Here is a 16,890-nt window from a genome sequence, read left to right on the forward strand (position 1 = left end):
CAGCTGCTGGACTCAGATCTCTAGATACCTCATCACTCCTCCGCTGCTCCGATACAAGTCCGGGCTTCGGTGGTTTGTTGATACATGTCGTCTTCTTCTGTTTGCGTTAATCGAGGCTACGTAGTTATGCAGCGCCCCCATCGTCAGTAAATGGAAGTACTACAAAGAATCCCTTTTAGTGCAGTTATTTCACAAGTTTAGTTATACACAGCTCGGAAAAAATTACCGAGGTCCGGACCTCTGTGACCTCAATGGTGGATACGGCCCTGAAGGTGAGCATATCTCCGTGTTTTGCTAAAGCTACGTTTTGTGATGTCTGTGTTTGCTTCCCCTGTCGCGAGTTCTGATCGCTCAGTGATGATACTAATACCTATATAATCTGTGTAATCTCAGTTTTAATTGGATATCTTGTATGTGCAGTTACAATAAGTGATAAGGGTATCTTTACCTTGAGTTCTGTCCCAAGTGCGTTAGCATTTTTTCAATCAGGGTTAATTTAGACGCTTCTTATGAGACTTGTGTTTTGATTTGGTAAAAATGGTTCATATCGTCAGTTAGCTGAGTTTCTTCCCGTTAATCTGGTAAGACACATTAATAGGTTTTTAAATATTAAGAAGCCCTGAGACACAGTTTCGTGAAAAAAAAAACTCGCAGCCCCCTCTACAGGGGGCTCTCGGGCTAAACAGGTTAAGCATTTTTAGGGTGGTTAGAAAAATGTAAACTGTTGTAACATCAGGATTATTTTTTGCCTCCAACTAAAATCTCTTGACAAAGAAATATGCAGGTAGCATGGTCATAGTTGAACTATTACATTGAAGACCATTGGAAAAACCCATTTGTCATTGGTCAACATGAGAGGTTATCCTGTACATGTTTGTCAAAAACTGTGTCTCCACATATATCAATGTTTGGTTTACAGTACAGTGACTCCATCCTTATCTTTCCTTTGTGTTGGGGTCCATCCAGTGGACACTTTGCGCCATAACATCAGGAAGTGGTGGAAGTGTGTCACTGTAGTGCAGTGGTTCTCAAAGTGGGGGGCGCGCCCCCCCTGGTGGGCGCAGAGGCATGCCAGGGGGGGCGCGAGAGACCAGGAGGAAAAATGGTTATAAAAAAAAAAAAAAAAATTCATAATTTGAAAAATTATTGATTCGAAAATAATATGATGCAGTACAGTACTATTACGTCTGGGTCTCTGTTTCATTAAAGCTCGGCTCTGTGTGTGTGTGTGTGGAACGAGCCATTTTGTGTGCGCGTGAGAGAGAGAGAGCGCACCGGTACTGGAGATCGTTGTTGTTAGCTTCTGGTGCTAGCGAGCTACGCTAACGGATATAAGGAGTTTTTTCAACAACAAAGTGGAGGAGAGTCCTCTCCTGTCAGACTGAGAGCTAAAGGACTCTCTCAGTGTTATCTCAGTGGGTCTCAAATGTTTTGGTCACCATTAATGTAAATAATTATTTCCGAGGCACACGTTTATATGATCATTATAGTTATAAAAAAATAAGAGAATAAATGAAAAACAGGTATGAAATACTATATGACAGTAAAACAAGAATAAAGTTTAAAAGGGTGATTTGTAAAATATCCATCAAGAAAAAGTAAATCTGTTTACATTTCTGTTTCATATGGGTGTTGAGAGATGTATCCATAGATCTCTTCCTTTCGCTCTCAAAGTGCACCAGATTGATGCTTTTAACTTCAATATTTAAAAATAAATCTTCCCGGGGAAGCTTGCCCCCGCACCCCCCTATGTGACGTCCACAAATCACCTATAAAAATAGCACTTTATCCCTGCTTACACCTATATGCCGTGAGCTGAATATCGAGCCTTCATTGTAACAGTCGCGGGTACGTTGTGTATTTGCGTGGGGATTGTTGCAGTAGAAAATTCCACTGTAGCGACCGGTACATTAATGGGAAACCCTAAATGTTTGAGCACCCTCTATGAAACGTCAAGCTACCCCACAGCACCCCCAAAATAAATCTCTGGCGCCGCCACTGAGCCTGATTATTCGTTTTGGGGGGGCCCGACTTTTTTTTTTCTCCAAAGGGGGGGCCTGACAGAAAAAGTTTGAGAACCACTGCTGTAGTGTAAAACAACAAACACAAAATGAACTCAGTGCTGAGGTCTACAGTATTTTTAGAATGGTTTTGATCCTTGACATACGGAAAGCCATCAAGTTTTCCTTTTGTGTTTTTAAGACTTGTTTCCTGTAAGCTGAAATAACACTGAACACATTACTCACACAAATAAACGGTCCCACATTACCCCAATACTCAGATCTCTTCATTGGCTCCCTGTAGCCTATAGGATCCAGTTCAGAATCCTCACCCTCACCTACAGAGCATTGCACGGTCAGACTCCTGCTTATGTGGCTGACCTAATTCATCCATACATCAGCCCGCCCACTCAGGTCACACATGCTCAATTGACTGTCTGTCCCACGCACTCACCTTAAGACTCGCGGTGATCGAGCGTTCGAGGCCGTGGCTCCTAAACTATGGAACGCTCTGCCCGCACACCTACGGTCCGCAGAATCTGTTGACTCCCTTTATAACGAATTTAAAGACATTCCTGTTTGGGCAGGCGTTTGGGTAACCGGTGCTTGATTTTATTCTATTTTATACTATATTTTATTGTGTTTTTATTGTGTTTTGGGTGCATTTATGACTTCTTAATCACGTGGTTTGAGTGGTCATTTATTATTGTATGATTCCTATGATGTTTTATTGTTTTGTCAAGCACTTTGTGACTTATCTGTGAAAAGCGTGTTATAAATAAACTTTACTTACTAACTTACTTACAAACAACAAATACCAGTGACCATGAAATTAATATGTTACTTTTGTTATTTAAAATTGTGCTTCTGAAGATTGTTATCTTGGATGAAAGACAAAATATTGAACCCGTTTCACATTGAGTTCTTGTTGAGTTCAGTGATTATAAAAATGTGCTGGGAGGGAAATCATTGGAAAAGGCATTTTTTCAAAGTATAAGAAAAGGAGGGTTTTGTGTATGCATGATGAGTTAAAACTGAGAACCTGGGAAGAAGTGTATTCTGGCTTTTTGCCAATCCCCGTTAGTCATGTGACCCTCATCACATTTCACCCAGTTGTTTCTACCACACACACAACAAACACACATGAGTGTTGACACAATGCAAAATAAAACTAGTTTTATACAAATATGGCAAAACTAAGGAAGCTAATGGTAGGTCTTAAGTCCAACTATTATATCCTTAAAAATTATCATTAAACCCAACCCCATTTTTCTTTATATTAATTTTTGGCATTTATACTCTGTAGTTAGCTACTTCCTTGTAAAGAGTTGTTTTTGTCTTTGCGACTCGTAAAAGTGAATGCTATCTCACTGATATCAGCCCCACTGTTTTCTGCTCTACAGCCAATATCCAATCACTGCTAGTGGAAACAAACATTTCTTCCTACAAACTCTTCACACAAAAAGCCATCAACTTATATTTTTGTTTATGTGAATTAGCAACAGGAAATGTGTCATGAAATACAACTGATGTGTAAACCAGGCCTTCCTGCTCAGTGTTTAGTGCTCGAGTCTCTGCTTTCTCAGACCAAACATCTAGTTTATTTGACTGTTTTCTTAACTCACAATCACATATTTACAGATGTCTTTGATTCATAAGCCATTTTACCAGTAATCAATATAAAACCTGGAATTTAAATATACAAGTTAACAGTTATTAACCAAACCATTGTTAACATAAATGAGGATTTATCATATTATTTAGCTTCAATTAACTTTTTCTAGCAGTTTAACTATTACACATATTAAATGTAGTACACAGTACAGGCATTAATAGGCCTTTCTCTTTAATTAAGCTTTATAACACAATTAAATATGACACATGTAATGTTATTATCAATTGTAACTATAGCTTGACACATTTGGTGTCATTAGAAAAAACTTTTTTTTAAATAAATCTTCATATTATCCAATGTTCATATTATATATATTCTCCACATGTGTTACGATAAAGTGTTGATGAGATAATTATTGGATTGTAGATTAATGAATCCACTTATGTGTTGTATACAACATCTAAACCATATGTTAATCAATCACCACATGAAACTTATAGAAAATAAGATGGAAACTATACAGTTTTGACTCTAAATATCGATGTTTTTTCCCTTGAATAAAAATAAATCAATACATGAAATAAGATGAGTGATTAGGTGACTCTGACAGGAGAGATGATCAGAGGTGCAGAGTTTTTAAGGCCATATTTATTACCAGGACTGAAGTATGAGTAGATTTTCCCGTTGAAGGAGCAGCCAGTGAAGGAGTAGATAAGAGCTGCAGCATCTACGTCATAAAAGGAGACCAGACCCTCCTCATAATCCACAAACACCCCCACCTTCTGAGGCCGAGACTTCAGAGAGAGACGGACTGGAGGAGCATCATTGGCTTCATACTCAAATCCCTTTCTCAACAATATAGTCCAGTAACCGAACTGAGGGCCCAGTGAGATCTCTCCCTTCCTGTTGATCGACTCTCTGACCACTCCTAAATACCATTCAGTCTTTTCTTTAACTTGAACCTCAAAGTAAAATCTGCCTGAAGAGAAACTCTGCTTTCCTAAAACACAAATACATTCAGAAAACCTCTCTCGGTTGTCTGGGAGATTCTTTTCGACATCACTATATTTAACTCTTTTTTTATCATCAGACAGGATGAGACAGGGATGTGCTGTACGCGGATCAAGAGTCACATTTACTGCATCTTTCTGGACCCTCTTCAGTTTAGCTTCAAGCAGCTTCTTCATCTCTTTACCGAGTGTCTCCTCCACCTGAGCCACAGCCTTTACCACCGTCCCCTCATATACCGCTGGGGTGAGGCTGAATTTTCTCAAGTCCTTGGAGGGTGGTCGGTGTTTAATGTTTAGGGACTTGACACTTTGTAGAAAATGCAGGTGGTCTTCAGAGTGTGTGACCTGCTCCACCTCAGAGCTTCTCTTCTTCAGCTCAGAGATTTCCTGTTCTAACTCTTTGATTAAAGCTTCAGCCTTTTTTTCAGTTGTTTTCTGCTTCTCTTTGATCGTTTTGATGAGATTGGCCTGGCCTCTCTCAACAGACGCCTTCAGAGCAGTGAAGACCTGAACTCCTTCTGCTATCTCTCTGTCTGCTTCTTCCTGACTGAGGTCCACTGAGTGTTTGATCTCCTCAATCTTCAGTTGTCTCTTCTGGATCATCTGCTGAGTTTCAGCCTCTGTCTTCCCCAACTCAGCCTTCTTTCTTTCATATCCTTCTTTTAGTGGAACCACATCATGCATCTTGTGGTCTGAAACATGGCAGAGCATACAGACACATGTCTGGTCGGTCTTACAGAACAGCTCCAGAGGTTTATCGTGCTTCGGACACATCCTGTCTTCCAGGTTCTCCACAGGGTCGATCAGCTGATGTCTTTTCAGGCTTGAAGCTGTCAGATGAGGCTCCAGGTGAGTCTCACAGTAGGAGGTCAGACACACCAGGCAGGACTTCAGGGCCTTCAGTTTGGTTTCAGTGCAGACGTCACAGGGAACTTCTCCTGGTTTGAAGACTTGTTGCTCTGAGCTGCTGCTGCTACTGCTGGCTTTCTGTTGAGCCGACTGTCTGAACTGAGCTACCATCTCAGAGATGAAAGTGTTGACGTGCAGCTCAGGTCTTGTGTTGAACTCTTTTTTACACATGGGACACTGGCACCTGTCACATCTATCCCAGTGTTCAGTGATGCAGTCTTTACAGAAGTTGTGTCCACATGGTATAGTGACTGGATCAGTGAACAAATCCAGACAGATGGAGCAGAGGAACTGATCTTCAGATGGCAGGTAGCTTGCAGCAGCCATATCTACACACATAATGAGAAAGAAAAGAGAAAACATTTGAAACATCAATCATCAATTCATCATACATGGTTTTAACGAAATAACTTTGATAACTTGTAACAAGCCATGAGCAACTGTGACCATTTAACTCTGACAGGGTCAAGCATGCAACTCTGGCTAACAGCAATGAAAATACAGGTTTTGTCGAAAACATTTCTATTGAAAAATGACACTGCTCTTCTTACTGTGTGACCATAATTATTAATTTCCTCTAGCTGCTTCACATTAAAAGCCTCCAACTGTTTCTGTCATGGAAATATATTTATTTTGAAACAGCTAGAGGAAATGTGTGAAAGCATTATGGAGGAAGTGATCAGCAAAATCTAATAAGAGCAGGAGAGCAGAAGTGAATTAAAACTCCTCACAACAGAGATTCAGTTACAAGTTACTAAAGTACTATGAGTTGATACAAAGAGACTGTTTAAGATGTTTAAAGTGGACTCTATATATATGGTTATGTTGTTAGAGAAAAACAAGTTGGACGTAAAGGGTGGAGCTTTCTCCTGAGAATGGCTGTTTTGTGTTAATCCTTCTTGTTTAAGGGTAAATATAATCAGATGTACTCACCAGTGTTTGACAGAGACTCTGCTGTGTTGTTGAGAAAGATCTGATGAACTCAGTTTGTATTTTCTTTAGACAGAAACAGAGAGTAGTCTCGACTGCAGTGTGGCTGCCTCTCTAAATAACATAACTTTTGTTTCTTGTGTGTGACGTGTAAGCTCTCCTCTTTCCACTGTAGCTCCTCCTCTCACTGTCTGCTGGTTTGTTCCCTCCCTCTGATCTGCATGGGTTTTGAGAAATACCAGGTGTTCTCTGATAGTTAGGGAGCAAAGGTGGTGCTTTACACGTGTGAGGAGTGAGGTGTGTCAAAGCTGTTTCTAATCTTTATTATGATAAACGTTTTCAGTTACATTTATTTGAAACACATGTCAGTAAAATGTCATGGATGACATAATCTACATAGTTAAAGACTTATTTCCATTGTAGAACTTGAACTTGAACTATACTGGTTTCCCGTCTCCCGCCGCATCAACTACAAAATACTGCTCCTTACTTACAAAGCCCCCCCCTACCTCACTGACCTCCTCACCCCCTACCAACCCCAACGGTCCCTCAGATCGACCTCAGCCGGTCTCCCTTCCATCTCTAAACCCAAACTCTACAGCTTCTGGGACATGTTTTATTATTATGATTAGTAATTTGGACAACATACCTTCATCAAATGTACAACAAGTACAATATGTATCCAATATGAAACAGAAATCTATATACAATCAAATAAACTAAAGGCTTTTTAGACATTGAATATGTAACATTAGTGGTCATGATAACAAGGAAGAAGAGTGTTTTCTCTCAGGCAGCATCCCTTATGGATCATTATGGCATGTTGTTGCCTGAATTAAAGCAATCATATTATCCTGTTCTCACTTTTTCCTCGTGAGATATTGGGTCTCGATTGATGAGGTTGTTGCCTAATGCTGAATCATAACAACATGTTAAGTGTCCTCAATGCACTGTATAAAAAGAGACAATACAGAATGATATCTCCCAGTGATTGAACCTCTTAAATCAAGGTTACTTTAAAGATTAAAAGAAACAGTTAAAACCATGAACAAATAAAAATCTTGCTGTTTTACAGGTGGCTGTTAAATCCATTTCTTGGTTTTTAATTTTGACTTTTTTGTGTCTCTGTTGCAGGAAGGAGAAAGCCGCAGGTAGCCATAGAGATGGCGGGCATGGCAAAGGTGAGCACAAACAGTTCTTATCGTGTTGTAACGCTTCCTCTTATCTCCTGTCAATCATTTACAGTGTGCTTCATAGTAAGAGGAAAATGATCAAGTTGTAAAATATATACAAATATTTCTTAGTTTCTCAAATATATAAAACATTTTACCTGAGGAAATCTCTGTGCAAACATCTCTGTATATTATCTACCATATTGGTGTTGTTGTTGTTGTTGTTGTTGTTGTTGTTGTTGTTGTTGTTGTTATTGTTATTGTTGTTATATCACTGATATTTAGTTTTCCCCATAAACCCATCAATTCAAGAATTCCATTAAAATGCAATCCATAATTCAGATTATGTACCAACATTAATTATTATTATTATTGTTAGTAGTAGTGTTATTAATATTAGGCATGATAAAAGTGATTCTTAAAACATTATTTCTATCATTATTTTTATTTTAATACAAATATTGTTTAATTATTATTATTCTAATAATAATAATAATAATAATGCTAATAATATTTTAGTAGAATTGGTAAGCACTATTTTTAGGTTTTATTTTAAAAGCTTTACTTCCTGTATTAGTCTTTTATTTTATATTATGATTTATCTAGTCCGATCACGATCGACCGGTCGATCAAGAGTGTGGTGCGGGTAGATCGCGGACCGTTAAAAAAAAAAGTAACAAAAGAAAGAAAAATAAAATAAAAATAATAATGTTTGAAAAATACGTTTTTAGATATAAACCTATCATCCACCACCCCATTAGCAGGTGCCACTTGATTGACGTATATTTGAGACACCTCAATAATATAATACATTAACCGTGCTTTACGTGAACCTCATCATGACACAAGAGACAACGGCAGGACTGTAATTTCCCGTGTTCAGTGAACGCAACAGAGGCAAGACACCAGACCAATCAGAGAGTTGCATGGAAATACACGTGTGCTTGTGTCATTAAAGCTCGGCTCTGTGTGTGTGTGGCAATAGCGCATTTAGTGTGATAGAGAGGGAGAGAGAGAGGGAGAGAGGGAGAGAGGGAGAGAGGGAGAGAGGGAGAGAGGGAGAGAGAGGGACCGGTGCTAGCATGGACCGTGATGTTAGCATCTGGTTAGCTAGCTGCACTAACGGACATAAGGAGCTGTTTCCACAACAAGCTGGAGGACAGTCCTCTCCTGTCAGACAGAGGGGCTCAGGTGAGCTAAAGGACCCTGAGTGTTTAGAACGGTTTTGTCACAAATTATTCAAAAGATTATTTACGCGGCACACCTTCATATGATCATTATAGTTATACAAACAATAAGAGAATAAATGAAAACCAGGTATGAAATAGCCTACTCGATGGCAGTAAAACAAGAATACAGTTTAAAAGTAATGTAATGTAATGTAAAAAGGGGAGTGATTTCTAAAATATCCATAAAGAAAAAGAAAATCTGTTTACAGTTCTGTTTCATATGGGTGCTGAGAGAGGTATCCATAGATCTCTTCATGTTGCTCTCAAAGTGCACCAGATTGATGCTTTCAACCCTCAATATTTAAAAAAAAATCTTCCCGGAGGAGCATCCCCCCGGACCCCCCTAGAGGAGGTGAGGTCCGCCCCCCAATAGCACTTTACCCCTGCCTATATGCCGTGAGCTGATTATGGAGCCTTCATTGTAACAGTAATTCAGATGCAATTAGCCTATATAAAAGGCCTCAAATTGGAAGCATTGTCTGGGCCGTCTTTTTCACTCAATTTTGCAATAGGTATATCTCGCCTTTCACTTAGGCCGAGGTCGGTGATCTTGGGCTTAAAAAGGTTGGTGACCACTGATCTAGTCTATATCAATATCAATATGTCAAACTCAAATACACAGTGGGCCAAGAAAAAATCTGTACTAGTTGAGGGCCGGACTGGATACATTTTTATTGCAAAACTTATTGAAATGAACTTATTGCACATATTAAACCTGGAACTAACAAAGCTTAAATTATTGCCTATAAAAACATTAAACATTAAATAATCAGTTGCATTCATTTCTTATGGCTCTATCTGCAGATTTTCTGGAGTCATTTCTTATGATTACATTTTTCCACAGGCCAACAACAGCTTCAAAGAACTTTTCCCTCAAAGAAAAAAACAAACATGCCCTGTTGTCTCAAGAAAGAAAGTGCAGAAGGAAACATTGAAACTCAGTGTGCTGCTCTGCTATGCTAGTTCAGATACTTGGCATCTCATCTTGGGTGCAAGGTCATCAATGTTTGGGGTCAGGCTCTGAGCGGAGGAGACCCTCAGGATGGAGTGAAGGTGTGCGTGCAATATACCGGAGGGCCAGATCTAATAGTAATTAGAAATTATCCTGCGAGCCGAAATTAAATCCACCAAGGGCCTGATTTGGCCCCCGGGCCTTGAGTTTGACACATGTGCTCTAAGGTTTCCCTTGCCAAAGCTGTGCTGTATCGAGTGTGCATTACACAATAAGCGTTTGCATCTTGAAAAGTACGAGTGGCTCACAGATCAGGTCTGATTATTGATCACTCAGAAACAGGTTGACTTCCTGTTGCTGACGGCTGTTTGTCCCGCAGCTCCCCGACCTGAAGGACGCTGAGGCGGTGCAGAAGTTCTTCCTGGAGGAGATCCAGCTGGGGGAGGAGCTGCTGGCTCAGGGTAACACATACACATACACATACACATACACATACACATACACATACACATACACATACACACACACACACACACACACACACACACACACACACACACACACACACACACACACACACACACACACACACACACACACACACACACACACACACACACACACACACACACACACACACACACACACACACACACACACACACACACACACACACACACACACACACACACACACACACACACACACACACACACACACACACATACCTCCACACACCTCCACAGAGCTATTGGCTAGCTAACCAACCAGAGGCAGACTGGGCTCTGGTTTCAGACAGAGGGTGAAAAGAGGTGCTGCAGCACAGACAGTATGAGAATAATAAAGAGCTTTTCGAACATTAAAGGATGGAGACATGTCACAGTAGAGGCACTACATACTGATATGAACCTGAAAATGAGCATAATAGGGCCCCTTTAATAACAATGTTGAGATACTTGTACTTGAGGTAGTTGTACTTAAGTAATACTTTAGTATTCTAGTTTAGTTTGACAAAATGTTACCCTTTAAATAACAAAAACACATTGACTTACATCATATGATGCAGTACTGTACTACCAAGTAATGGCTCCATAATGACAAACTACAACTTTGGAAAACATTATGCTGATAATACTTCTTTACTTTTACTTAATTAACATTTTGAATGCATGACTATTTTTAGGCTGGCTTATTAAGTGAAGTGTCTGAGTACTTCCCTCACCTGTGTGTCCTCTCCACAGGAGACTATGAGAAAGGCGTGGACCACCTGACCAACGCCATCGCAGTGTGTGGGCAGCCCCAGCAGCTGCTGCAGGTGTTGCAGCAGACTCTGCCTCCACCCGTCTTCCAGATGCTGCTCACCAAACTGCCCAGCATCAACCAGGTAGCACAACTCTTACAAAAACAAAATCAAACTGCTGCTGTTGCACCAGGTATCACATGTTGCTGCTGGGATAAGGTGCTTTGTCCAGGCAAGAATTTTAGCTGTGCAGTTTATTTTCTTACGTTTCATCAATTAAAAGAAAAAGGAATAATGTTCTTACATCTTCTCTTGTCTTTGTGAAAGAAAACATATATTCTATTTCTCCACATATCTACCGTTAAACACCAAATCTCCCGTTTCCACCTTCAATCGAAAACATAAACAAATACTCTAAATTAATGAATTAAAATGACACTAAATAGGACTTCCGGAAGATGGCGACGTGAGTAGCAACACTATCTTCTACCTCTCGCAAGTTGGACAAAATAAACCCTCATAAATGCTCAACTCGATACCTAAAACCAGGAAATGAGGAGAGGGATCAGACGAAGTAGCCGAAGAAATAACAGAAAACAAGAAACAGTGAAAGATCAACCAGGAGTGACAGAAAACTCGAAGCAAGAAAACAACGGAGACGAGGACGAAGAAGCTAAAATTACGGAGACGGGCCATTCCGAGACACTGCGAGCCGGTCGGAGGCGAAAGAAACAATGATTGAAATGTCGAATCAGACGCACCAGATGCAGGAAACAATGGTAGACCTTGAAGGAAGATCAAGGAGGAATAATTTCCGAATATTCGGGGTGCCAGAGGAAACAGAGGGCGAGTCGGTTACCAAATACGTGGAGCAACTCCTGAGCACTGAGCTGGAGCTACAGGAGGGTAACGTTATTAATCTCAACATTCAAAGAGCGCACAGAGCCCTCGCTCAAAAGCCGCCTCCGACCGCTACCCCCAGGTCAATAGTGGTCCATTTCTTGCAATTCGACACGAAAGAAGTCATTCTTAAGAAAGCATGGCAGAAGAAAATGAGTGTAGGGGGCAAACGCATATTCTTTGACCACGACTATGCAACCGCAGTGGTCCAGAAAAGAAAGTCATATCTAGGCATCAAGAAAGTATTGAAGGACAGAGGAATACGTTTCCAGACACCACTCGCTAAAATACGCATTTATTGGGAAGCCGGAGTGAAGACCTATGATGACGCCATAGACGCCGCCAGGGACATGAGGGAGAGGGGACTCGAGATGGAGGTACCAGGCGGAGCCGCCGCACCTGTGGAGGAGAGGAGGGCGCAACCGGTCTGGCAACGAGTCAAGGGAAAGGAAGGAAGACACGACGAGAGAAATTTTGCAAAAATGGAAAGCGTAGGACTGTTTTGCTTGAATAACTTTCATTGAGGATTGAAGAAATATACAGGCTTTTTTTTGTATTGGATACCAACGGAGAGAGGTAGGCCAGTGTTAATGTTGGACATGCCTAGACAGCACGTAACCCCATGAGTTGGGTATAGTCTCAAGTCTAGAGAGGGGCCCTCTTACGGGAGGATTTCCCCTGCACCCACCAACGGGGTATTGGGGATGTTAGAACCCCAGGGTTGGAACCCATTTTTGTTTTATGTTTATTATTACATTATTACATGCCACTTGTTGGACGCTTTTATCCGTAGCAACTTACATACTGAATACTGAAGCTGAATACATACTGAATCCCCACAGGAGCAATTTGGGGTGAAGTGTCTTGCCCAGGGACACAACGACATGCTGACTGCAGTGGGGTTTGAACCTGTGACCCCCTGATCCCAACACCAAGGCTCTATCCACTGCGCCACACGCCTATGTGTGTTTTTTTAACGACTGTTTAGCCCAGAGCTTCGAGGGAGCATACCAAAAGAATAACCTACCAATACACATAAATGGTTAACACTAAGATACTGTCGCTAAATGTGAATGGTCTTAACGTACCAAAGAAGAGAGAAAAGGTTATGACAAAGTTGAAAAAGGAAAATGTGCAAATTATATTCCTCCAAGAGACTCATTTAACATATTTGGAAAATGAGAAATTAAAGAAATATGGTCTAGAATGTGTGTTTGTGTGTATAGGTCAAAAGTTCAGAATGTTCTATCTAGTTTCACATGCCTGGTTTCACATGCCTGAAACAACAAAGAAGGAAACATACATCCTTTCTATTCACAGCCAATTTAGCATCTTTATATCAATGGTAAGCTTAATAGAGGTAGGTGAGGTAAAGGTCAGGTCTGACACGCCCACTTACACAGCAGAACAGTCAACAATTGACTATTTTTAAATCTGACTTGAAAGGCCTTGTGAAAATATGAGATGTTTCATGCATAACTTTGAGCAACAAATGAAACAGCAGTTATTGTTGTTTAGATTCTAAAATGAGATACAATATAATCCTGCTTACCTTAACATATACTCCGTTTTTAACCACTGAAATATAAAATAAAATAAAAAGCTATTTTAGCATGTTTTTTAAAATCTTGCCTGATTTATAGATTGGTTTTGATCCTTGACATACGGAAACATATCAAGTTTTCCTATTGTGTTTTTAAGACTTGTTTCCTGTCATCTGAAATAACACTGAACACATTACTCAGACAAACAACAAAGACCAGTGACCTTGAAATTAGTATATTGATTTTTTATTTAAAATTGTACTTGTGAAGATTGTTATCTTGGATGAAAGACAAAATATTTAACCCGTTTCACATTGAGTTCTTGTTGAGTTCAGTGATTATAAAAATGTGCTGGGAGGGAAATCATTTGAAAAGGCATTTTTTCAAAGTATAAGAAAACAGGGTATATGCAGGAATCCTGAAGTCAAATTTAATACCTTTTAAGACCTTTTTTAAGACCCTTTCCATACATTTTAAGACCTCATCGCAACTTTGAGTTCTAACCGGTTACATTGGCAACACACTTTACCTCACATTTACTATATTGATTGTAAGATAGCAAAACTAAACAGAGTGCAGACAGACTACTGAAGCCTCCTTTCTACATGAACTTCAACCTCTCTGTGAAGGTCAGGTTTAATGCAGTATGCTGCTTTTTTGCTTCTGTAGACTCTGTGCTCTTTCATTCCAGTAAAACTCCTCAGAAAACATTAGAAACCAGTATTTGACCAATAAACAAAACAATTGACAAAACTTTGAACTATGAAATATGTTAAACTTTGGTGAGCTTCAGCGGGGTAATGCCATATAGGAGCTCCCTCACAAATACCCAGGGGTTAAATTGGGCTGGGGCTGTCCGGGGCTAAGCCCTGGCACATATAACGATGCTCTGACGTCATCACCCTCACACATTTGTCATATGTTTACAAAAAAGGATATATATGTTAAGACTTTTCTCGTTCTTAATATAGACTATATTTAGGGTCTATATGTGTTGACTTTACTTTAAAATAGCAGATCTCTGTGACCGGATATAGTTTGGCTTAGACCCCGGCCCCACACGGTAAAACGCATACGCAAACGCAAAAAAGGCTTCCGTTCACACGAATTCGATTCATTAACGTGTCCGTTCACACTAGACCGCTGGAAATGCTGGAAACAATGTAGTACATATGTCAGGCCTGTAAGTGGCGCTGCTGCCGCCCGAAATACACCAAAAGCAGCGAAGAAGACACCAGAGCATGGTTGCCATGGTTGCCCTTCTGTTTATTCTCTGCGGTGGACGGCGTGTTCTCCTGCTGTATCTCTCAGGTAGTCCACCAGCAGATGAAAAACACCCACCTCTCCGCCTCTTCCAAGGAACGAGGGGACCGTGCGGCAGTTTCCGTAAAAAAAATGTTCCTCCGGTCAACATGTCCGTTAAAGTTTAAATCTTCCGTACAAAATTAGGAAAGTGCCGGTCAGAGGTCTTCTTTGTTATTTATTGAGCTTTAAAACAAATTGATAACGACTCTGTTCTCTGTATAATAATATAATAATATTTAATAAACGGTGACTGCCTCTCTTTTTCTCCCCCTCTTCTGACAGCCCAGCAGCAGCAGGAGACGTGGGGAGAGGGAGGCGGGCTCTTTCATCGTTATCAGAAAATGATCATATAGGGCACACACGGAGCCGTTGGACCCCCAGAGCGTTGCGTATGCCGGTCTACCCACCTTGGGACCCGTTACCGTAGCCGTTTATTCCCCCCCCCTCCCCCCCACACACAGAGCGGAGCAAGGCAACGAAACTTAAAATAATAAGCAGCATTTTACGGCGCGCTATGCATGGGGCCGCCTTGTGGGGGTTCCCGACATGTCGTTTCAGTAAATGAAAGGGTGTTTCATGTTGTCGTTGCTGTGAACCTTCTTAATACCTTGGAAAATGCCGTTTAATACTTTTTAATAGCCTTAATTTTCGCTAAATTGATTTATCAACTTTTAATACTTTTTAAGACCCCGCGGATACCCTGGAAAAGGAGGGTTTTGTGTATGCATGATGAGTTAAAACTGAGAACCTGGGAAGAGGTGTATTCTGGCTTTTTGCCAATCACGTTAGTCATGTGACCCTCATCACATTTCACCCAGTTGTTTCTACCACACACACAACAAACACACATGAGTGTTGACACAATGCAAACAAATGTAGGACATCATGTTGATTCAGCGTTTTATATCACAAAGGAGGAAACTAGTTTTATAAAAATATGGCAAAACTACAGGAAGCAAATGGTAGTTCTAATTGTTTTATCCTTAAAGAGTATCATTCAATAAATGAAAATGTTTCCTTATATGAGTTGTTGCCATACATACTCGTATAATGCTAAACTCTGTAGTTAGTTACTTATTTGTACTCATCAAAGTGAATGCTATCTCACTGATATCAGCCCCACTGTTTTCTGCTCGACAGCCGTACAATATCCAATCACTGATAGTGGAAACAAACATTTCTTCCTACTAACTTTTACACAAAAATACATCAACTTATATTTTTTTAATTATGAATTAGCCACAGGAAATGTGTCATGAAATACAGATGATGTGTAAACCAGGCCTTCCTGTTCAGTGTTTAGTGCTCGAGTCTCTGCTTTCTCAGACCAAACATCTAGTTTATTTGACTGTTTTCTGAACTCACAATCACATATTTACAGATGTCTTTGATTCATAAGCCATTTTACCAGTAATCAATTAAAAAACCTGGAATTTAAATATATAAATTAAAAGTTATTAACCAAACACATTTTAACACAAATGAGGATTTATCATATTATTTTGCTTCATTTTAGTTTTTCTAGCACTATAACTATTACACATATTGTATTAAGTACACTGTAGAGGCATTAATAGGCCTTTCTATTAAATGAAGCTTTATAACAATTTATTATAAAACATTTAATGTTATCAACTCTAACTATAGCTTGACAAATTTGATGTCATTAGAAACAACATTTTTTTTTTTAAAGTTACAATAAATCTATAGCTTTACCAACGTGCATATAGATATTCTCCACATGTGTTACGATAAAGTGTTGAAGAGATCATTATTTGATAGTTGAGTAGATTAATGCATCCACTTATGTGTTGTAAAATAACACTGCTTACTGTGTGAGCATTACAATTGATTTCCTCTGCTTCACATTAAAAGCGGAAATGGGTAAAAGTAATATGTAGGAAGTGATCAGCAAACCATAATAATAGCAGGAAAGCGGAATTTATTCAAAACTCCTCACCACAGAGATTCAGTTACAAGTTACTAAAGTACTAAGAGCTGATACAAAGAGAGTGCTTAAAGTGGACTCTATATATATGGTTATGTTGATGGAGAAAAACAAGTATGATGTAAAGGGTGCAGCT

At 39.8% G+C, this 16,890-nt stretch overlaps 2 protein-coding genes across 2 annotated transcripts in view; one reads left to right on the top strand and one right to left on the bottom strand.

The window, feature by feature from the left end:
• LOC307045484 (uncharacterized protein) overlaps positions 1 to 11,795 on the top strand; it is a gene marked incomplete at both ends in the record, with an annotated part of 49,849 nt that extends 38,054 nt beyond the window's left edge. Inside the window, 3 exons of the mRNA XM_079691168.1 lie at positions 10,197 to 10,278; positions 11,059 to 11,309; positions 11,607 to 11,795. Of these exons, the coding sequence (XP_079547294.1) occupies positions 10,197 to 10,278; positions 11,059 to 11,309; positions 11,607 to 11,795 (522 nt within the window). The remainder of the gene's footprint in view (positions 1 to 10,196; positions 10,279 to 11,058; positions 11,310 to 11,606) is intronic.
• LOC307028341 (E3 ubiquitin-protein ligase TRIM39-like) lies at positions 3,553 to 6,483 on the bottom strand. Its single transcript, XM_079663283.1, has one exon. It carries the CDS (start codon positions 5,904 to 5,906, stop codon positions 4,209 to 4,211), a length of 1,698 nt encoding a protein of 565 aa, XP_079519409.1. The 5' UTR covers positions 5,907 to 6,483; the 3' UTR covers positions 3,553 to 4,208.
• Positions 11,796 to 16,890: the final 5,095 nt, after the last annotated feature.

Source organism: Notothenia rossii (assembly GCF_949606895.1).
Source record: "Notothenia rossii genome assembly, chromosome: 1".
Taxonomy (NCBI): Eukaryota; Metazoa; Chordata; class Actinopteri; order Perciformes; family Nototheniidae; genus Notothenia; species Notothenia rossii.

Coding starts and splice junctions, on each gene's coding strand:
- LOC307028341 (XM_079663283.1), bottom strand. CDS start 5,906: ATGTTTCAAATGTTTTCTCTTTTCTTTCTCATTATGTGTGTAGATATG.